At 33.6% G+C, this 23,906-nt stretch overlaps 4 protein-coding genes across 5 annotated transcripts; 2 read left to right on the top strand and 2 right to left on the bottom strand.

Annotated features, from left to right (window-relative positions):
- Positions 1–180: 180 nt before the first annotated feature.
- LOC131949143 (cytoplasmic dynein 2 intermediate chain 2) lies at positions 181–5,004 on the top strand. Its single transcript, XM_059310917.1, has 12 exons — positions 181–409; positions 849–933; positions 1,040–1,181; positions 1,428–1,507; positions 1,789–1,841; positions 2,056–2,237; positions 2,406–2,545; positions 2,817–2,896; positions 3,204–3,385; positions 3,685–3,842; positions 4,011–4,219; positions 4,417–5,004. Exons 1-12 carry the CDS (start codon positions 342–344, stop codon positions 4,544–4,546), a joined length of 1,509 nt encoding a protein of 502 aa, XP_059166900.1. The 5' UTR covers positions 181–341; the 3' UTR covers positions 4,547–5,004.
- LOC131949144 (uncharacterized) lies at positions 4,996–10,292 on the bottom strand. Its single transcript, XM_059310918.1, has 6 exons — positions 10,195–10,292; positions 9,621–10,013; positions 8,350–8,647; positions 7,752–7,949; positions 6,877–7,124; positions 4,996–5,669 (listed from the first exon to the last, which is right to left on the bottom strand). The coding sequence occupies exons 2-6, from the start codon at positions 9,818–9,820 to the stop codon at positions 5,354–5,356; spliced, it is 1,260 nt and encodes a 419-aa protein (XP_059166901.1). The 5' UTR covers positions 9,821–10,013; positions 10,195–10,292; the 3' UTR covers positions 4,996–5,353.
- A 2,611-nt stretch (positions 10,293–12,903) lies between these two features.
- Positions 12,904–16,248, top strand: LOC131949138 (alpha-ketoglutarate dehydrogenase component 4). Of its 2 annotated transcripts, none has more exons than XM_059310909.1 (4): positions 12,904–13,097; positions 15,090–15,192; positions 15,797–15,927; positions 16,047–16,248. In XM_059310909.1, the coding sequence occupies exons 1-4, from the start codon at positions 13,029–13,031 to the stop codon at positions 16,062–16,064; spliced, it is 321 nt and encodes a 106-aa protein (XP_059166892.1). In that variant the 5' UTR covers positions 12,904–13,028; the 3' UTR covers positions 16,065–16,248. The 2 variants fall into 2 exon arrangements, with proteins under 2 accessions (XP_059166892.1, XP_059166893.1); XM_059310910.1 differs by lacking the exon at positions 12,904–13,097 and adding an exon at positions 13,620–13,840.
- A 699-nt stretch (positions 16,249–16,947) lies between these two features.
- LOC131949137 (protein AF-9) lies at positions 16,948–22,847 on the bottom strand. The gene is made up of 5 exons (XM_059310908.1): positions 22,647–22,847; positions 20,680–20,869; positions 19,797–20,023; positions 19,555–19,656; positions 16,948–19,008 (listed from the first exon to the last, which is right to left on the bottom strand). Exons 1-5 carry the CDS (start codon positions 22,659–22,661, stop codon positions 17,089–17,091), a joined length of 2,454 nt encoding a protein of 817 aa, XP_059166891.1. The 5' UTR covers positions 22,662–22,847; the 3' UTR covers positions 16,948–17,088.
- Between the last annotated feature and the right edge of the window lie 1,059 nt (positions 22,848–23,906).

The following is a 23,906-nucleotide window of genomic DNA, read 5'->3' as shown; positions in this document are numbered from 1 at the left end:
TTAAGAAAACAGTGATTTATTGAAAACTTTATTCTAAATTTATTTTTTGTTAATGAATCATTTAAAATACTAGATTCTATGTGTTGCATAACCAAACTATGATCTATGTAAAATTACGTTTTTTATTTATTTTAAGAAGGGGTTTTCCGAAGGAAACGCTTTACTGACTTTACTGCTGTCTAGTAGGATACGATATTGTTTACAAAAGCAACCATTAAATTTTTTAAAGCTATACTATACTAACGCTATCTTATTTGGCAGATCTTCTAGATCTAATTAAAACCAACCATTGTGTTTGAAAAATATATAGATCTAGATTCTAGATCTATGTTTGATTGCAAATGGCTCATCTTTTTGTTGACGAGTCACTAGAAACAGTCGAAATAAAGTCATCTTGGAAGAAGGAAAGGTTAGTCACCAGTTGAGTTGGTGTTACTGTAACTGTTACCGAAGTGTTGCAGAAGTGTTACTGTAGGGTTAGAGTAGACTGAGTATTAGACTGTTGTTAGATTAGATAGATATTAAATAGGCCCTAATAGATACAGATTATTAATTTATTAGTAATATTATAGATTAATATCCTAGATAGATATTGATACATATAATAATATATAATCAATATAGATTATAGATAGAGATATTATTAATATTAGATATAGATTAATTATAGATAGATAGGCTACAGATATGTATTATTATGTATGGTAAAGCTTCATTTTAGCGTATTTTATTCTCCGTTGCTTATTTACCTCCAGTTGAGCGTATTTTATTATAATAACCGAAACACATAAATATATATTTGTATAGGGCCTAATATATAAATATATTTATACATCTTATGCTTATAGATCAGTTGCCTATGGCAGTAGTCAGACAAGAGATATACATACAGCTGATTCTGAAGTTCAGTCATATGAAGCAACAAGTCAGAAGGTTATTAATATTTATTACTCTTTATTTCAACTTAATGTTTTGTTTATAGCAAAATAAAAGTTGAACATGATCATAATAAATTGTTTTTTTTTTCTTTTATTCTCAGGTCCAGACTGACCTTAGCAGTGACTTTGGTTTTATGAACTTAGATGACTCTGAAAATAAAGCTCTTGCTGCCTTTTTACTTCATGTGGAACCACTAGTGGTAAAATGTCTCTCAAGAAACCTGAAAAGTAGAGCATTTGATGGTAATATTTTTTTTAAAATATCAAATAATTTGTGAGAACAGCCCATACGGATAACTAATTTGTGCTTGTGCTCACATTTGATTTTGACTGTACAAAGAATATACATTTTTAGCACTTGTGTTTCAGATCCTGTATTGTAAAGATCATTACACTTTTGCTTTATAATTTTTATTGTTTTAAGGATTATTAGTATGTTGTGTTGGTATAAGTAATCCAAATTTTGTTTTTATCATGTCTATTTCTTAGGTATAAGTGACCCAAATGACAAGGTATCTGAGGCTGTAACTTGTGTGCACACATTGAGTAAAACAGATTATAACAAGCAGGTAAAATTTATCATCCATCAATTTAAAGTATTTTAAAAATTAAAATTGTTTACATTTCTTTTCTGTTTTATTGGAGCATGGATACAAATGCTAATCATTTTGAAGAAATTTTAGCCAACGTAATAAAGCCTGGTTCATAGAAAAATTATAACAAGTTAATGATAAGTGAAAACAGATTTAAAATGACGTAGTTAAAGGATTTATATAGTACCTAATGTCCTATACTGTTTTAATACAAATTTAACCTTGTTAATCAGTAAACAAAAAGATTACTATAATAGTTTCAGGTGACAAGTCTTTCATGGAATTCTACCGGATCAACTCTTTCAGCAACATATCCTTTTGTACAAATTAAAAATGTGCTATGATTGATACACTGGAATGCAAATGAATTAGTTTTAAAATAAAATGGGCTTTTACTTTTCTTTAAAAGATCACAATCTAATAATATTCTGTGTTTATGATCATGAATTTTGATTATTTTCTTTTGCTTATTCATTCAAAGTGTAGCAGTTGTTAAATATATATATATTTCTTAACCTCTTAACTTATGGGAGATTTGATCATGAAGACTGGTGTACACACGCAGGTTCATTATGCACATGGAATTTAGACAGGCGCTCAATAAATGAAGAAAAGCCAGACTTAGTAATTGACTCACCTTGTTGTGTTATGTGTGCAGAATTTCACCCAGTCAACCCAGCTTGGATAGCAGGAGGAAACTTCAATGGTAAATTTTGTATTTGAATGTCACTTTTCTCCTAGAAAAATAAAACTGCTTGTATTTCTTTTAAAGTTAAAAAAAAAACACTTTCACATTCAACTGTATTTCCAGATGTTTAAATGTGTCTTTTTGTAGGCTATTTATAATAAAAGAATTATGTTTTTGATTGAACAGGGGAGATAATTTTGTGGGATTTGAGCCTAGAAGATGATCTAGTTTTAGCAACATCAGGCATAGGAGATGATGCACACAGGGAACCAGTGAATAAGATATACTGGGTCAAGGGTCAGTCATCAAAAAAGAAGGATTACAATGTAGGCATTAATGGTGAAATTTATATGTAATTATTCAAACCTAATTTCCCATTTTCTACTAGATGGTAATTTTGTAACAGCAGTTTCTTGAAAAAATTAAGAGATTGATTTTTTGTAAAATAAAAAGTTTAATGAAGAGTAAAAAAAAAGATTCATTTTTGAGTCTTTAACTATACTAAAAATAAGAAGTAATAAGTATTTCTACATATACTTGAATTTATATTTGAAGCTTAATCAGTTTAATAAATGAGGCTGTTTGTTATTTTTACAGATTGTAAGTGTCAGTGGCGATGGAAAGATTTTGATCTGGAAGGTTGATATGAAAAGAGGAAAACTAAAGCTCTATAAAGGGTTAGTAAGAATAAAGTGCAGATTTCAATGCAATTATATTAATTCTATGATGAAAATTAATCAATATTTTAACCATTAAAAAGTCTAATATACTAGAAATATTTATAAGAACTGCATTTTAAATAACCGCAGTTTAACTACTACGTTTCTGAATTCGTAGGCTTTTTGTTTTATATTTGAAGAGTTTTGATTTTGTTTACAAAATTTATTTCAATGTTTGTCTTAACATACAAACCAGATGTGAGCTTAAAATAATGGGGTTTTTTTAATTTCCTTTGTGTTAAAATATATAAAATATTTTTTGTAGCTTTGTCCTGATGTCACAAGACCTCCCGAGGGCAATGAAAGTGAAGGGAGTCAGGGGAGATAAAGAGATTGGTGTGACAAGTATTTCCTTCAGCCATGAAGACCCAGACTTATTTGTTTTAGGCTCAGAGAGTGGCTGTGTATTTAAATGCAACATGCATGCTAAGGGGAGGCCAGCAGGAAGTATGTAATTTTATTATAGCATAACATTAACAAATGTTTTTTTCTTTATTAAATTTAAATAGTTTTAGAATTTATTAACTAATTTTCTGCTCTATTATGCACATTGTTTATGTTGATTTGGTGTGCATTTAATATTTCTATTCGATTATATTGTACATTCATTAGGTGCACAATTCCCTTTTCTATTTAATCCTTTTCTATTTAAAAAATGTAAGTATTAAAAGACATTTCAACATCCAGATTGCATTGAAAGTGCCATCCCTCTTACTGTTATAAAAGAATACTAAAATATTTTTCAGGCCATGTTGTTTCTTCTGTACCACTTTGTTCTCCTGTGACCTTCTCCTACAGCCCCCATCATGGACCAGTTCATTCTGTTGATTGTTCAAAATTTCACCGCAACGCTTTCTTGAGCGCAGGCATGGATCAGAGTCTCCATTTATACAATTTATTACAGGTAATTTTGTTCGTATTTTGTGTTAACCATACTTACATTTTATCCATTTTGCACTACTTTTTTTTTAATACTAATATGCTACCTACAATAAATCTTGACCAAAATATGTGCATATTTTTTCATCTAGATTTATTTTGATTACTTAACTTAAACATGTTCTTTTTTTAGAATCAACCTATTTTGACAATAGAGCCAGGTGATGGTTATTTGTATTCAGCAAAGTGGTCACCAACACGTCCTGCAGTGCTAGCAGTCATTAGTGAGAGGGGGCACTTAATTCTCTATGATCTACTTCATGGCCAAATTGTACCAGCTTTTAAGCTACAGGCTAGTCCCAATATGGTACCTGTTTATAGTTTGCAGTTTAACTTACAACAGTAAGTTTTTTTTAAATATCTTTTTTTATTTAAGTTAACCTTTTACATCTTATTAGGATAGATAAATATTAATCCTTCAAAACTTAAAAGTAGTAAATTGGTATGCTCTTTAATCATTTTAGAAAATCATACTTAATACCGTATACACATATGCATGATGATCCTATCTACAATTATTGTGAAATTTGTACTTTCAGAAAGCAGATTCTTGCAACTGGTGATGGAGAGGGCTACATAAGGGTTTTCAGACTTGGTGAAACTTTAACATCTATGAGCAGCCGTGAAAATGAGGTTTTAGAGGAAATCATGAATACAAGTGCTGAGTAACTAAAAGGATGTTTTAACAAACAAATGATAATAGAAAGAAGTTTCAGGGGAAGTTATAGTATTTTTTAACCTATGGTGTAATTGTTTTTCAAAAAAATAATTTTTGTTAACTACAGTGTTTTAATTTTTAGTTGTTACTAGAATTTTAATTTGAAATAAAATCCGTCCAAGTTTAAGATTATTTTGAATACTATTGGGATAGTTTGATAATGTCTGTGAAAGAAAAATAATGTCTTTTTTTTTTTTAAATGAGTATGACTTATGTACATGTATAAACTTAATTTTTTTAGGCTCAGGACTTTTTGTAAGGCATGAAACTGCTGTTAAGATGAATATCAAATATTATGAAAATATATCAGTGAACACATTTTTCCCCAATAATATATGTGTTACAATATTTAGCAGTCTACAACACAAAAAATAAAGAACACAATAAACCATAATTTGCATATTCTTGTAAATTAATTTATTGTGTGAAATTGTTCTTTTTATAATAAATAATTAACATCACTAATGTACACAGAAATTTCTTGAAGAAAGAAAACATTTGATGATCTAGTCATAAATTAGCTGAACTTTAGCTTATTCATTTTATTTTCAAAAAAAAAATTTCATTGATTTTTTAAAACAACTGCAATGTGCACATAAATGATTAAAAACCTTTGCTGTAACATATTTTGTTAAAACAATAAAACTAAACTGAAACTCCTTTAATGAATACTGATATATTTGTGGGTTGTTTTTTCTTCTTACTAAATTATTTAAATACTGCTAAACAAAATAAAAACATAATAATGTACTTTTTGTTCAACTTTTATCCACTATTAATTGCTCAGAATGCATTTGAGTTTGAGGCATTTCATTTGTTTTAGAAATATGTTTTAATAGTTCCAATACAGTATCAAGTTTTTGATTTATCTCGCTCTTAGCTGTTTCAATTTGTAATGTTAGTTTCTCTGCTGTCTCTGCAAGTGTGTCTTGAAGCTCAGTTTTTGCCTGCTGTATTTTCTGATCAATTATCTCCAGCAATTCTTTATTGTCTTTATTGCAATCAGTATCTACAGCATCAACACTTAATGTTCTTGAAAGACTGCCATTGCCTGAGTCAGGGGAAAATGTTGAGCTGAAAATAATATACACATGTGTAACAATAGCTCGGGGTATAAACCGAAACTAGTATAGTAAAATAATGCACACAAGTGTAACAATATGATAACTTGACAAGTAAATTACAGGATGTGTCTATCTGGTTTATCTAGATAAACAAGATCAATGAACAAAAACTACTGCACATCAGTTAATGTTGCAATAATGTTGTTGAAGGGTGATAAAATGCTTTACATAATGTATCTTTAGAGTTCACCACCCATCAGATGCAAGACTAGCTTTAAAAAAAAAGCATCATGAATCTGAGCTTATAATTTAGTACATTTGTGTTAATGATAAGTATATAATTTTAAAAAACAATGGTTTGATGATGTAAGAAACAAGATCACCACTTTAAATTTTTCATGTCCTTTCAATATTAACATGGTGTTGCTCATATGGTTTAAGTTTAAATTGTATAAAAATACTACTAATTTGTGTTAAAAGCTGTTTTGTTTTCAATAGCATAAGGAAAGATTTAATTATGTTACTCCATAAAAATGTAATATCCCAATTACTTCCTGAATTTTTAGGTCTAAAGACATTTTTATATTATTATATCATAACATCTGTGATATTTTGTCCAATCACCATCAATTTATACAAGGTTTTGGATGAACTGAGGGACAAGGATCTTTTTATTTAAATAAATGCAAACTTAGATCTTAAGAAATAAAAGAATATAATAAAAAAAAAAGTAAAGTTTCCCTTTCAAACATGACCGTCTATGGGGCAAGTGAAGTAGAGTTCACTTGTTTCTGTGACCTCGGCATATGAAGAGATACTTTCCCTAACGTGAGTTAGGTACCCATCAGAGTTGGGTGGACTCAGGGACGGTCTACTGACTTGAACCCGGATTCAAACTCGAGACTTACGGGTTAGTAGTCCAGCTCTCTACTGCTAGACCACTCCGTCCCATAAAAGAATATAATCAAATGGCATTTTACTTCTAAGCCAAAGCTCAGAAATACATCGTAAAACTTTAATCCAAGGGACACAACTGTGTGATTTACAAACTATGAATGTATATACATTTTGAATGTTCCCAAATGTAATGCAGCATCAAATCTATTTAACTCAAAACTGTATAAAGTGAGTTTTAAAAAAACAATTGATGAATAACATGTTATTCTTTCAAACATGAATTTTAAATCTCTAATACAACAAAACTCACAACAACATACCCATTTATGTTTTCCTTCTTAGAAGATTCCCTCATTTGAGACACATTACCACATACTGCTTGTAACATGGAGTAAATGTTAGATTCTTCACCACGACTGCCAGAATCAAGTTGAGGTGATTTACCTAGCAGAGACCGCATTGCACTTTGCCCTAATACACTGTTCATGATGTCTGATATTACAGGTTTAGATGAAGTTGTAGCTGGATGATTTGAGGTGAGTAGACCTCCAAAACTCTTCACTTTATTCTAATTTGGGAACAAAAAATATTTTACTAGTAAATGGAATTGGAATTAAAAAAGACAATTGACAGTAATTCTATTTTGAGAACAAAATATGAAAATAGTTTTAAGTAGTAATTATTGAGAGTTAATTATTCCCCTTTTCCCACATGATGCAATTGTGTTGGCCTGTCAACAGATTAAAATAATAGATTTAGTCCCCTAACACTATTCTTAAGCTCATTTTATTTTCACATTTTCATTAGTTCTATAAAAAGTTTAAGTATGAAAGGAAAAAAAACTGTTGAGATTTGCTACTTCAACATTGAGAACATGAGTATTATGTTGTGCGATCATTTATTTTATCATGGTTATACCAAAGTTAAATAAAGAGCCAAGCATTTAAACATATGTGTTAAAAATAGATTTGATTATTATTAAACAACTTTCAAACAACAAAGATTGTCATTATCTAGGGAGAATCTCAATGGTTGACCACAAGCCCAAGTTACCAAGATGAAAAAGACAAATATTGCTAAATGACAAACTTGTTTTGAATTTAAAGGTAATTTTTTTAAAAGGTGTTTAACCTTTTAGAAATGTAAAAAAAAAATGTTAATACAAACAGCTGAAACCTAATACTGCGATACTCACTTGTTCAAATTGTTCCATAGTAGCCAAAAAACTCTTGGCTTTATCTGAAATAGTGTATCCCATTTTATCAACATCTTTCTTCAGTTTTGTCATATCGAATGCTCCATGACTTACATGTACATAATTTTCCACTTGTTTATCTAAGCAGATTATCAAGGACGTCACAGTAAAAAATGAAGAACCACCCAGAGAGAGAAACTAAAATGAAATGGGAGGAAAGGACAAATTTGTTTTATGTTTTATTATACTTAGTACAGTTATTAGACTAAAATATTTTAATAATTAAGTAAAATTATTAAGTGTTGACTTTTTTTGTTGTTGTTTTTTTGCATACAGTACAAAAAAATAATTAACATTAGAATTTAAGAATGTAAAAAAAATGTTATGTTGTTATGTTCTGTTAAGCATACAAATAATAAAATATTCATTGGTACAGGTAATATAACAGTTTACAGAATATTAAAAATCACTTTTATGAGATGCAAAAATGTATGATAAATTTTCTAGTCAATATAAGGTGCAAATAATTATATTATAAAAAACATAACTTTCTTTAAGTCAAGTTTAACTATAAATATATATTACTAAAATGACATACCTTCACTGTTAAGTTAGTATAACTTTCATCAAAGAGGCATTTGCACAAATAAAGTTTTTTATGTCCTTCTTCTTTGTCAATACAATTAAATAGCTGTTTACCCCTAATAGTTGTTAAATAACCATCCATATCATTTGAAACTTCTAGAGTTCTTGACTCACTTATTATACATATACCATTTATTCTTGTAGAGTCAGACTTTAAAGTTTGTACTGTTAGAATACAGTTGCTTGATTCAACCACTTCTTTGTTACACGAAAGTTGAATGCCATTCATAGTATCCACATATTTATTATAACTGAAAAGAAAGAAAAATTGTGTAAATAAGTTTTTGAAATTTTTTTAGCATAACACAACTTTGTAAATTACGCTAAAATAGTATATATGCCTTATATTAAATTTAATCATCTCTTTTTGTCTTCTTGTTTAGAATTTGATGAAAACAGAGAATATTAGCTAGTTTTATTTTAGCACTAGCGTGTCCGTCTGACGAAATCATTGATTTACCAATCCTATATTCTTAGACGTGTGACCTTTGAATGTAAACAATGCCTGCGCTTGGGTCATATTTATCGGGGCACGGGTTTACCTACACTACCGCATGAAAGCCTTAAGTGTACATTAATCACTCACCATAATAGTAAGGTAGAACACATCTCGGTGAATGCCCAGGTGTCAGGGACATAGAGGGGTGCTCTTGGGAGCCACCTGATTACACTACTGTAGGGACGCCGCATAAAACTTACGTAAGCACCATAGCACTCACAGGATAACCCGGGGGGCCAAATAGCACCCTGCCGGAGCGCTGGCAAACGCGCCTGTTTCAGTTTATTAAATGACTCTAACGCCGTATTTTATCCATAGTCTATTGCACTGTTCAAAACGAACATTGGCGCCATGGCACTCACGGGAAAGCCAAGGGTGCCAAACAGCACCCTACTGGGGCCGTCTGTGCGTAATTTAGAAAAAAAAGGTTTTTTTTTTGAGAAACCTTCCCTGGAGTATTCTTATCCCAAAATTTCATGGCGATTGGATGAACTGTGTCAAACTGCAATTGATTTTAATTTTTATATACCGTATAGTGTATATATAAGACTCTAATTGCGATAAACAGAGACACACATACATTGCTTTTTATAATATATATAGTATAGAAATGAATAGGCCTAGACTTTATGAATAGATCTATTTAATTTTTAGTTAAATTTCAAGCTCAAACCATAGCTTCTTAACATACAAGTAAAATAATACTAGATCTATTCTATACATACCCAAAACTTAGACTATATTTTTCCTCCAAATCGTTTACTGACTCTTCTATTTGTTGAACTTCAGTTGTAAACTTGTCTAGGTCTATGAAGCATGTTGTAATTGATTTTGATCGCTTGTCTAAATTCCATGAAAATAATAAATCTACTTCACAGTCATCACAATCGGCATTGGATGACGAATGCATGGTCATTACTGACATATTAGTTCATGAGATCTCCAGTGACCAGTCCTAGTCCAGCGGGTAAGTCCTGGTGGCTGGTAAACACTACAGTAAACTTGACTTGTTACACTACTAACTAGATCTAGTAGTTAGTAGTCTAACTACTTTGAACTTTGTTACTGTGTGTACTGTACGTTTTTAGTAGGCCCTCAACCTAAACAACAGAATACTCCTGAATGAATAGAATACATTATTACATTTCTTCACTTCATTTGAGAATCAGTTGATTTCAGTATTTATTAATAAATTAATATTAGCCTAATATAAATGGATTATTTGTATCGTGTAGACGGTCACTAGATCTAGATCTAGATCTATGACTATTTTTTTAGAACTTAGATCTAATAGTTTACTTAATAGTGAATAAAATAGGCCGACTGGATATCTAATGAGCTGCTACTGATACTGGCAGCGAAAACTTAGGCCTTGTTGATTTGTTTGGGCCTTACTATTTACCGCAAACAAATACAACAAAAAAAAATATAAAGAAAAAACATAAAATTGAACCGGTGCACCTCCAAAACGGCCCGGGACAAATAGGCCCCGTTAATATGACCCCGTCAAATCGACCCCTGACAAAACGACCCCGTCAAAATAGCCCCGTCAAAAGGGCCTCCCGTCAAATTGGCTCCCGTCATAATGACCCGCGACTAATAGGCTCCCGACAAATGGGCTCCCGATATTTAGGCTCCCGACAAATATACTCACGACATATTTGCTCCCGACAAATAAGCTCAGGACATATTGGCTCCCGACAAAGCAGCTTACGACATATTGGTTCCCGACATAAGGGCTCACCCGACAAAATGCCTCCCGGCATATTGGCTCCAGACAAATGAATCATATTACCACTATTGGCATAAAAGTAACCATTTTGTCATGCATCCACTACCACTATAACCGCTTTTAAATGGCTGCATGAAATTGTTTTTCATGAACAAACATCAATTCACAAACAAATCGAGCGCTTAACAGCTAAATTCCGCCAATTCTAAAGTTTTGTTAATGTTTAATTTACAACAGTGAAGATCTGTTGCTTAAAAACGAGCACAGAAATGTAAATGTATGATATAAATGATGTTTACAGGATAACGACATTTTTTTTTTATAACCTACAAGCATACTGCAGGTAGGGATGTACAGCGTGGACCCCTCTCCCCACACACTTGAGTTGGAACAGCCTATAACCGACTCATTTATGGAAGTCATAGATACTATCTTATAATAGATAAACTATTATAAAAATAAGGCTAGCCGAACGAGAGATGCATACGTTGTATTACTTAAGAGTGTTGGTTAAGCTAACTCTAAAGAATATTGATGAAGGTGTCATATTCAATTAGACCGTTTTGCCGGGAGACTCAGTCTCTACAGAAACCGTATTGTCAGTGGTCCTTTTGTTGGGGTCAAATTGACAAGAGCCTATTTGTCGTGAGCCAAAATGACGGGAGCCTATTTGTCGGGAGTCGTAATGACGGGGGTCGTTTTGTCGAAAAACTAAATTACGGGAGCCTATATGTCGTGAGCCTTATTGACTGGAGCCTTTTTGTCGGGAGCCTATATGACGGGAGCCTATTTGTCGGCAGCCCTTTTGACGGGGTCGATTTGACGGGGCTCTTATGTCGGGGCCGATTTGTCGGGATCGTATTGACGGGGCCGTTTTGTCATTAGCCGTTTTGACGCCGCACGTATATATATATATATATATATATATATATATATATATATATATATATATATATATATATATATATATATATACAGAGTTTGCCAAAATGTTCTTTAATAAAGTCATGGTAAAACGATGCACCCGGGGAAAAAAAATCCCACCCGGGGCCCCGCTGGAACTCGATCCGCACCTGTCCGCAGTAGTGAGTTAGATAACACCGAGGCCGACTGCTGAAATGTCTGGGGTGTCGATGGACACTCTCTGGAGCACCGGTTACCTTACAGCAGGGTGCCTGGTGATACCTCTGGTTCGATCATCGAATGTAGTAGATCATCGTGTCCCTAGAGTAGAGTGCTCATTGAAAAGAATAAAGGCACCATAACGCTAATATGAAAGCCCGGCGGGGCACGATATGACGCATCCGGGTCGATTTAGTCAACAATTATAGTAATGCGCCGAATCCATAGTATATGGTGCTCTTTGAAATGAACGTAGGTGTCATAGTGCTAAGGGGCGGAGCCCATCGAGTTGATCCTTAATGTAATGTGCTCTTTAAAACGGAATGTGCGAGCCCGGGCGCTATGGGTCACACAACCGCCGTGGCACCGGCGGATGCGCCTGGTGCAGTTTGACATGCAGTTGAATCGAGTAGCACACCTGATCCCGTATGCAGGACGCCCAAATCAGCGGATCGCAGGTGCAGGACGCCCAAAGCAGCGGATCGCAGGTGCATAGATATAGCCGCTGGGGAACTCTTGGTGCCCAACCGGCAACCGCACACTCCTGCAAGGGCGCCCGAATTTTTTCCCCAAAAATTTTCCCCATGAGTATTGTCAACAACTTCCCAAAGTTTTTAGGCGATCAGATGAATAAACTGTAAAACTGTGATAGGATTTCTAACTTTAAAAGAATTATAATGTTTAAGTCAGTTGAAAGATAGGCATGAAATATATTTGTTTCAAGGTTTTTAAAAAAATTAAATAACGTCAATGAAAATGTATGAGATCTAATCATCTATAGGACATTTTATTACAATATGTTGAAGAGGCGGGTGACATTTCTTCTTACAAACAAAACAAAACGCCGGCGAAGTGGGAACATTTTTTTTTTTGGGAAAACATTTTTTTGCACACGTTATAAGAAAAATGAAACGCTTGCACAGGTCTAACTTTATTTTAAAACTTAAATTTAATCAACTCACCCTATTTAAAAATTGTTCATAATAACAGTTTTATTCAATTTTTATTTTTATTGCTTCTGTATAGGCAAAGCATAAGCTTACCCTTCACACTTTCTATTGTTTTGAAAAACCCGATTTTTCATGTTCATGCTATTTTGTGCAAAACTTATAGTAGAATCTAATTTCTGTGTCCACGGTGACGGGGAGTATTGCTGAATTTTTTCAAACATATGAATACATTCTATTGATGTTGAAATAGTTCGCAACAGCCTTGTTATACGATATTCAGAGATTATTATAGTATATCAGATATACAAGATAAAACACTCTGTTTCAGTATGTGGTCGAGGATTCTAGAAAGTATTATGACAAAATATCAACCAAAAACAATGGCATATTATGCTGGTGTAAGTATTGAATATAGATCTATTCTAACACAATAGCCATAATCCATATAGGCTATGCTATTTGATACAATATTATAAATAGCGTGATATAGCGTCAACAATTTTAATCAATCCTGCGTATTTCGTTTTTAAAAAAAAATGATGAAAATCGAAACGAATGCATGAGACTATTTTGTTGTTGTTAAAATCTTCATTTGCACCCCCCCACTCCTCAAACTTTCGATTTGCACCCCCCCTCAAGATTTTCATTTGCACCCCCCCCCCCCCTCAAACTTTCAATTTGCACATTTGCACCCCCCTCGACCTTTCAATTTATTTTTCCAACCCATTTTGGCGCCCCCTAAGGTCGGCGCCCGGGGACGTAGGTCTACGAAAATGAATTAGAGAATCTAGATTTAGATCTAGATCTAAACGAGATCTAGAATAGATTAGCCTATCTAGATTCTTAGTCTTATCTAGATCTAGATTCTTGATCTAGATTCTAGATAAAAAGCGTTTCGTCTTTTGCATTATTTCCGGTAACTTAACATTGAGAATTCTCCAAAGGCAAAACACATTTTAAAAGTTAAACAACAGTCCTGCCCTATATCAATAGGCCATGATATTCAGCCATAGATCTAGGTCTACGTGTTTATAGTATTAAAATTACGCACAAAAAAGGAACAATAAAGACGTAGTTAATGCATAGTTTTCCTTTAATTAAGAATAATATGGCGGCTGCAGCTGCGACAAGGAAAATTATCGTGAGTACTACACAAATCAAATGGATGACAACAGAAACACTACACTAACCCACACCACTACAGAGTTGAGTAATAATTTTATGAGCAGTGTTTCTTCCATACTTTTTTCTACGGGGGTGGGGGGGGGGGGGGGCGGACACTGTTAAAAGTATCTATTGAAATATATTGTCTATATTATATACTATATAGTATATATTTTAACTAGGCTATATACTATAATAAAATATAAATTTCATTTGGGGGGGGGGGGGGGGACGACGACACTTGCAGCTAAAGAAGAAATTAGGTATTAGGATGGAGTTAGATAGAGCCAACCATTACCAATAATGGCACTATTACCAGGCAGCCATTGAGATTGAATCCTCAAGGAAAGCCAAAAGAGGGCGACATAAAAACACCTGGCAGCACATTTGATTCTCAGTTAGACTTCACCTGGTGGTCAGGTTGAGAAAATGACACAGGAGATGAAATCTTTGGAGATCTTTGTTTGGCGGCCCATATCCCAGCAGGGGTGATAGGCAGTGATAATGACTCATTAAATGAGGATTAAACATTAGTTAGATCTAGATCTAGGCTATTTTTTTCACTAGTGAGCAGTGGCAAAAAAAAAAAAGCATGGCACCATTAATGATTAATCACAATGACAAGTTAGTACAGTTGTAGATTTAGGCCTGATTCTAAATAATAGGCTATAGTACACACTATTCAAATTAAAACTGGTTAGGCCTGAACTGATAAAATAAAATTCAGAGGTAAAATGTGTGCTGGAGTAGTGTGTGTGCACATGGTAACATTTTGGGTTAGGGTTGTATTTACTTTTATTTATTAACTATTTTTTCTCTGGTTAGTTTTGATTGATAGAATATATTTATTGCATTTTCATTTAGATGTAGCCAGTAGCGTAGCGAGGTCGGGTGTCACCCCCCAGAGGCGTAGCGACCCTTCCCAGGGACAAACTTTCAATTTTCGATTTGCACTCCCCCTCTCAAAACTTTCAATTTGCACCTCTTAAAAGAATATTTAACACTCAAATTAATTCACTTAGTTAAGTGGAATTATCATTTTTCTGTTTATATTTTGCCTTGGTTTCACCCCCCTATCATCTCTCAGTATATATTTTGCTATTTTTTGCCTTGGTGTCACCCCCTAAATGGTGTCACCAGGTGCGGTCCGCACCCCCGCCCCTCCCTCACAACGCCCCTGGATGTAGCATGATTTAACATTGATTTATAATTTTATCCATCAACAGCAAGCAGTCAAGCCTCATGTTCCTTCAATCAAATTTCCACCCAGAGATACTGCCAAGAAATTTTCTGGAGACAAGGGATCAACAACGGCTAATATCACTCAAGGTGACCACAGACTTTAAGTTCTTGTTTACATACATTTTTAATTATTATCTATCATATAAGCTGGCAGTGTCATTTCGCACTTCCGTCATCAATATGGACACTGTTTTCGCTAACGGAGCTGGGAGAGTGCATTCAGGCATGGGAACACTGGGTGTCGTACGTCCGGGGAAACATTTGTTCTGCGGCAGTTCAGATTACGCCGTGGGTCTGGTGATAGGGAAGCTGGGTAGACGTCTGTGACCACATGGCCTCATTTTAAAAAAATCAATATTCACCCCAAAGTGCTACCACCCCCACGCTTAGTGTAGTGTGCTGAAGGAGTATCCGCCCCAATGTGAGGACCCCCACCCGCACGCAGAGGTAATATCCATATTCACACCATAGCAAGGCACGGGTAAAAGCTAGTTATTATATATACATGTAGAAGGCATTCATATGAAGTTGCAGTACACCTGTTCATTTTATACTTTGCTGGAAACCATAATACCTGTACCAAATTTACTTAGTTCTGCACATTAAATAAACAGTGGTAAAAAATGTTGATTTTTGTCCTTAACTTATTAGACCTGAATAATTTGCGATTATTTAAAATTTTGATTTAAAGGAAAATCTGAAAGCCTGGCTACACCTAAGGGACATAAATCACCTTCCTCTGGACAAAGCATAGAATCATTTCAACTTCCACTGAAATACCATCGGAAACCCTTGTCAAATGAAGAAATGGAAGCTATTGAGGTATTTTAATTTTTTGAATAAAGATGTTTTATAAAAATGCTTTGTATGGTTGATTGTTAAAGTATGCCTTGCTTAATTCTACACCAATTGCCATTTTTTTCTACATTTTTTTTTTCCAGAAAGGGGGCAGAGTATGATTAATCAAATACAGGAAGTATATGGATCTTAGTAACTAATTAGTGTGTGTGAATAAATGGTTTTTAGCCATGTGATGTATGGTTTAATAAAAAAAAACAGTGTACATATTTTGACAATTTATGATAAATTTGTTGAGGCTTGATTTAAAAATGAAGCCACCAATAAAAAATTGAGTGATTATTACTGCGATTGTTTTTCTTAATGACATATTTTATCTGTGCTGTTTAAAAGTATTATGTTGTGATATTAGGAATAAGACAGACTATTCATTTCATCAGTAAAATTTATACAAAAATATTAAAAATTTTAAAAGTAAAAGAAATAATTTGAGATATCAGCATTTTTTCTAATCAATTTCTGTTACTGTTATGGTTAATCTGTGGGGAATTTTTTTTATAGAAAGCAGAAAGTCAATAAAAAAAAATGATTGTCATGTTGCCCATCATTTTTGTGATGGGGCTCACTTATCAGTCTGAACCATAACATTAAAAATTGCAATAAAAATTTGACCATGAGAGATGTGAAATGAGGCATTTTATTTACATTAAATTTAAATGCAAATTATGACTTAAATCCAAAGTAATTTACAAACACAAGTTCAAACAATATTGCATGTACTTTTATAGAGAAGAATCTAGTACCATGCGGTTTAAAAATTGTTCTGCTTAAGAAAATTTTATACATTTATGTACAAGTAGAAAAGCAATTATTGTTTTTACGGTAATTAATACTTTTCAGGGGGAAAAAAAGTAATTTTTGGTCATATTTTGGTGAAAGCATAACACAACATACAACAAACCTTATTCATTAAAAATTACTTTATCTTAGTGTTAAATAATTGCACAAATATAGAAATATAACTGTCCCCCCCCCCCCCCCCCCCCAAAACTGTTAATATATCTATATATTTTATATCACTAACAGGTACAGACAACTGACAATATTTAATGAAAGACATAGTAAGGGGTTAAATATGGCAGTTGACACACAAAGATAAAAACAACCTTTTCACAACACATATTATTAATATCCCCTTAAAACAAGCTGTATCTGAAGTACAACAGCTTTTTCAACACTACAGATATCAAATTTTAAGGCAGTTTCATCAATATCAAACTCATCAGTGTTTCCGATTATCTCTACAACTTTATCAATAAGGTCTTGGTTAGACTCCGTCTGAGCTTTTTCTATTTTCTCATTTATTGATATGAGTTCTCCTATAGGTATGCCGTTGGGTGCTAGTATATCAAGACTCTGGTCATCTTTTTTACCCTCTGGTTTTTCATCTATGTCATGAGTTTCCATCTGCCCATTTTTTGGCTCATTCAGCTTTTCCTTGTACTTTTTATCCTCCTCTTTCTTGCCTGATCTGTGTTGTTTACTATGTTTATGATGTCTCTTATGACCATCTTCACGAACACTTTCTGGCTCACCTTTTTTACTCTTTTCATGGGCCACAACAGCAGCGACTGATTTTGAGGGTAATGGTTTACTATTGTCTGGAACAAGACTAGTCGACTTTGTTGATAAAGTTTTTAACATTTTCTGCTGAGATTTCAAAGTTGGGGTGTCTTCATCTGACTCACTGTCACTGTCTGTAAGACCAGAAACAATGTCCTTGGCTTTTTCCTCTTGGTCTTCAACCATTTCATCATCTGATTTGTCCATTTCATGAGATGAAGACAAACTGCTGATGCTAGAGCTACTCTTGGATACTTTCATTTTCTTTTGTTCTGGATGGGTAGCAGGCTCATGGCTTTCATCATCACTGGATCTGTTTTGAAGAGGAGACAACAGTAATTTTGGCTGAAAATCTGCAGTCATTGCTAGGCGCTCTGACTTAGTCATGCTATCAGATTTTGTTGGTTTTTCACTTCTAGATTTAGTCTGCTTAGATGAAGAATCTTTTTCAGAACTTTCTCTATTTTTAGACTCTGAAGATTGAGATTGTTTATGTTTGTCAGAGTGTTTGCTCTTTTCATGTTTGCTTTTGCTTGATGAGCTCTTTGATTCAGTATCTTTCTTGTCTTTGTGAGACTCTTTATCTCTACTTTCTTTAGAAGCACTACCTTTTTCTTTCTTTGACTCTGACTTGGGCTTGGGTGGCTTCTCTTCATTGCTGGCAACTGACAAGCTTCTTTTGAGTTTCTTATTCTCTGTGATATCAACTTGTGGAGATTCCTGATGTCTTTTTTGACTCTTTTTGTCAAGAACATTATTTTCTTTTGGCACCTTTGTTTTACTGCTCTCACCTGTCTTTTTAGGCTCTGAAGATGCTACATTAGAAATGTCTTTGTGCGAAGTGTGTTTCTGCTTATGAGATGAACTCCTCTCTTTTTCCTTGCCAGAAGAGCTATGTTTTTCTTTGTGTGAAGAGCTATCTCGGTCCCTTTCTTTGCTGTGAGAACTTTGTTCCTTATCTTTACCAGACATTTGGAGAAGATAATTTTTTTTATCACTTAGGGAAGAAGATGCAGAGCTCTTTGTAGAAGAATGTGAGCCTTCTCTATCTTTCCGAGATTCTGATGATTCTTTAGGTCTAGAGGAACTCAAATCTCTTTCTTTTTTAGAACCATCTTTCTCCTTATGAGATGATTTACCCCCCTCCTTGTCTTTACTTCTGTGTTTGTGAGGCTTTCGAACACTTTCTGAATCAGTACTAGGTTTTTCTTTAAGGGAAGAGCTGCTTCGATGCTTACTTTTATCCTTGTGTGAAGAGGTTGATAAAGGTGATTTGACAAAGTCATGACGTGACATACTTGAAGCAGAACTTTCTTTTTTATGTGATGGATCTTTCTCTTTTTTAGGAGGAGGAGGAGGTGGTGGATTGTAGTGATCTTCCTCCTCCTCATCATCATCAGGTGATAAAGAAGAGAGAGAGGAGAGTGAGTGGCTAGGTGATGCTGACTTGAGGAGACTAGATTTCTTTTTCTTTTTTTTCTCCTGAAAAAGAATAAGAAATAAGTTAAAATCCTAACATTATGAACAAATAAATGTACTCAAATTTATATATAAACATGTATAGTTACTATACTTGTTGCAAGATTTGAAGCAGTTAAATATTAAACAATAAGATTTAGGACATTTCATAGAGATATTAATATAAATTAGTAAATAGGAATATGTGGAATGCGTGTGTGAGCTGTTTTCGTTTCTTTTATCCTAATTTTTAAAACTTCCCAAAAAAATAAATAAATAAAACAACAGAAAAATCGACAAAACATTTAGGAGAAAATTAAATGAGTGGAGGAAAATTGCAGCTGAAATGGAAAAATCTGATTTCTGCAAAAAATTCGGAAAAGTCACACCTCTGATTATTTAGAAATAACCAGATAAAGATATCCATGGCAAATTTGGTTAGTGAAACTATGATATGATAATATTACATTTAAAAAAAAACATGATTGAAAAGGTTTTAGATATTTAAGCGTGACAACAAATTTGTTTACATCATAACATTTTTAAAAATATTCAAAATTAAGTGCAAACCTTGTCTTTAGGTGGCTTAATTGACCTTTTATGGTCAACTTTAACATATTGTGCCAATGGAACTGGTACACTGTAAGCTGCTGACTCTGAGCCTTGCTCTACCTGAAAATACAGAAACACATGACAAAGCAGCACTAAATGCACATACGACTTTAAACAATGGCAGAATCATATTTTAAAATCATCATTATTATCAAATATATATTGTTCAGATAAAAGTCTTAAATTTCTTTTACACTTACCCCGCCAGCTTTTAAGAGCTTAGCCTTAAATTCTGGTGTTGGATTTTGAAATTTTAGCTTCTCATAACGGACATTATTTATTGGTGGGCTGTCTTTTGCATTGAGAAATAAGTCATAAGAAAATACTATTTTTCTTGGGCTCTGCTTATTCTTGAAATGGATTTCTATGGGCAGTAAAAATCCAGCATAACCCGATTCAGTCACTTTAAATGGTGGCTCACATATTGCTGAAAAGAATAAAATTATTACAATCAATTCAATCATTTCTATGAATTACATTTTTTATTTAAAAAGAAAAACAACAAATTTTATATTAGAAAAGAGTACAACTAAGCAATAAAGATAATAAACCAATCAGCTGTTTCATGATACATTAAGGTGTAGATGTTTATGTAGGGACAAGATTAACAGTAGGGTAGATAAAGGAGGTTTGAGAACTGAATAATAATTACTGAAGACATGAGCAGTTCTATGTGTTAGTGATATTGTTTGCTGTGATAGACAATATTAATAAAATGACCCAGCTAGAATGAGTAGAATGATAAAGTGGACAAGTTTAAAGGGACAGTTGGTCGGTAGATGGAAATACAACAGGAAGCATTAGTTATAAGTGTTGATGATAGAGTAGAATGATAGAAGAATTAGTTTATGTTGCCTAATGCAAATAAATGTTATGTGTGGAACAATAATCTTCCTGCTCAGAAATAAGTTCAATATTATCCTCAAAGCTTGCATGAATATATATATTGACTAGAAATCTAGTTTCAGAAATTGTAATAGATCAACATCAAAATTTTTTTTATAGTGGTGATAAAGTATTAAAATTAAAGGAACTAGGCCCTACACATAACATTATATGCTTAAAATTGTAAAAATATCTTACTCCTCAAAGGAAGTTTAAATGTCTTATGAAGCCTGAAAACCACCCTTTCAACAAAAGCCTCAATTCTACTGCCTTCAAAGCCCCGTACAAATACAGTCCAGTCATGAGTAAATCCTTCTGGAGATGGTTCTTTCAAATAGTTGGCCTGATGTCCAAGTTCAATAGTTACTGTAACAACACAGTCACTGGTCTAAAACAAATTTAAAAAAAAACAGTATTAATTCAAAACAAAATAACAATGATTGTAAAAAACATCGTATGCGAATACTTTCTATTACGTATGCTTTCTCGTTCCTACCCTACGAATTTTATCGCGCTACTCCTCATAGCCCCGTGCTTAAAAACCCTTAAAATCGACATTTCTATTTATCCAAATGGTTGTAATTCATGTAATTTAGATGATTATTTATATCTGAAATTTAGTTTTCAATGCGCCAGCTTAGCATTTTGACAAATATTTGCTATTATCGTTGATCACTTTCGGTATTGGACAATATAAAACAGGAGCTAATTCATTTATTAGTATGTATAAAAGATGAAATACAACTAAAATATTCATATCGAATACATTTTATTCTTCGATTCTGATGGCAAGAATTAACATGTTAAAAAATGGCGAATTTCAACAAGTACGATGAAAAAGTCTGGATGTGGTCGTACCGAATCGAAACAGCAGAAGTCGAAATGCCTACTAATTACTGTAACTAGACTACATCTAGCTAGATCTACTAGCTTACTATAGATCTACTAATTTTACTAAAGTAACTAGAGTAAAGTTCCACGCGCGGTTAAAACACCGGTGCGGTCATCGCCTGTTTATCGCTTCGTACAATATTTGTTTTGATGTTTTATACGAAACTACCGATATCTGCTGTAAACCTGTCCATTTCTAAATATATCCAGGTCAAATTCTTTTGTTTTTCTCCTTCTGGAAGTCGAGTTTTTAAATTTTAAAGTTTTGAGGTATGACGTCGAAGGCGATTCTAGTTCCCCGTATGAAAAACACTAGGTCCCGGATGAGATGAATAAACCAACCAATCAAAGCTTTTTATAACTAGGTTAACTATAAATAGCTTCTACAATATGTGCGGGACACTGTACATACGATAGATTAGGCTAATAAAGCAACCTGATAGGTGAATAGGGGTGGCCGCAGCTTGGGTGTCGATTTGGGTGGTTTCACCGCGCTGCGTAACCAACGACTTGAGCTAGACTAGCCTAGTGCTAGATGCTCTAAATTTCAAGCTAAGCCTAGAATCTGTATAATTTCTATTTTTTTCTGCTGTTTTAAATTATTTCGATCATCTACTTCTTCTAAATCTAGTTTGTGTCTCTACATACAAGCATATCTAAGCAAATGTTACGTTATGTCTTGTCAGTGGTTGTTACGTCCCTTTGTTATGATTATTATAGTTGCGTCCCTTGAGTCATCACTGGGTCAACTTTTAATGTTGTTAATTAATTTAATTAACATGTTTTTAATTTGGTTTTGAAATCTATTAATTAATAATACAATCAACAACACGTTTAAAAGTGTAAAATATTTTTTTATTTATTAAACTAGGATTAAAACGTATAAAACACGATCGTTACGCAAGCCGGTTCAGATGGCCGCAGGGAAAAAAAAGAGGGGAAAAAAATATCGCAAGTAGCACGTCACTAAAACATGAATATCTCAAATTCAATGCGTAGGAATATAAAATGATTGATACATATTAAGAGTAGAAAGGCAGAGGAATAATATAGTATAGTACTTTGGGTTTGTTTCTGTGTTAAACGGTTACAAAATAGCGCCCGATGAAAGTCGATGAAAGTCGGGAGTTCGCTATGTGTGACCGCGCGTGGAACTTTACTCTAAAGACTAAAACTTGTCTTAGCCTTTTCGCTTTTTAGAATTTATTCAATATTGTCAGAAGAAAGTCAGAAACTTAGTCTACGAGCTAGATCTACACAAGTCACTAGTCTACCTCTTTTGGAGCCATTGAAATAAATCCACTTATAGATCTGGTGATCTAACCCTAGTTTATTCAGGATTCAGCACATTTTATTAGTTTTGATTATCATTATAAGACTAGATCGTAAGATCTAGACTGGATGCAGCTAGCTTATCGGATTAATTAATCTAGTTTACGCTAGACCAAGATCTACAATTTTTTGATGAGATTATAATAAACTTGCCAGATTAGTTTTAAAATTGTAGAGCAAATGATGTAAATCACAATTAATCATTGGTCAAAAATAAGTAATCTGTTAAATAAATACTCATAGCGCTAGTGTTATGTCAAGTTATTTTTTACCTAACATGTCTTCTTTTACTTTTAATAATTAAAATAGTCGCTCGCTATTATTTTAAATAATTAGATCTAGGCCTAAACTCATTAATAATGTGTTTGGCTTACATAAATGGCAAGCGCACCCGGAAGTATCACTACTATCAGTTTGGTTGAAGGGTTTCTTCAATGGAAAAGGCTAGCCAAATGACGACAGCTCAAAATTTACTTATCAAACTTCTGTATTAAAATCCAAATCCTTCTCAAACACATATTGAAATATAGCTTACCATAATAAGTAACATGTAGATCGCAATTAATTTTGGACTGGCCTAATATAGTATTAATGTAAACCTTCCAAAATAGGCATTTTGCTCATGGCCTACTTTAGCTTTAGGCGACATAAGTGACGGGGGGGGGGGGGGGGGGGGGGGAATGCTAAAAAAAGTGATGACTAGCGGCTGGGTGTGATTTGGCGCCCTGCGATATCCTGTGAGCACTATGGCGCCTTCGTTCGCTTTAAGCAGTACGATAGACTATGGATAAGATTGGGCGTTATAGTCGTTCACTAAGGGGGGTCATCCATAAATGACGTCAAGCGTTTTTGACGATTTTTACCTCCACCCTAACCTCCGTCACACGTCGTCACAAAAAGCCAGACCCCCCCCCCCCAAAACGACGTCACACCTCAGCCTACAACCCCCCTCAAAATTGCAGTTGAATTTTTTTTTAAACATCGATATCTTTTTCAAAATTTTGTCTGAACTCTTTCAAAATAGAGTATTTTAATCAATTCCTATTACAATTTATTAAAACTGTTCTCTAAAACGCAAAATAACGTCTAAAATTCATTTTCTAACATTGCTTTTTTATAATGCAAAAGTGTGACATCGCACCACCTGAACCCCATCTCCCCCTCATCACACACCGTCACAAAATTACGGACCCACCTCCAGA

This window comes from Physella acuta, unplaced genomic scaffold (genome assembly GCF_028476545.2).
Source record: "Physella acuta isolate Inbredline_101_S28 unplaced genomic scaffold, ASM2847654v3 ptg000675l, whole genome shotgun sequence".
Lineage (NCBI taxonomy): Eukaryota > Metazoa > Mollusca > Gastropoda > Physidae > Physella > Physella acuta.
Note: the sequence above shows the minus strand (reverse complement) of the source record. Positions and strands in the feature narration are given on the sequence as shown.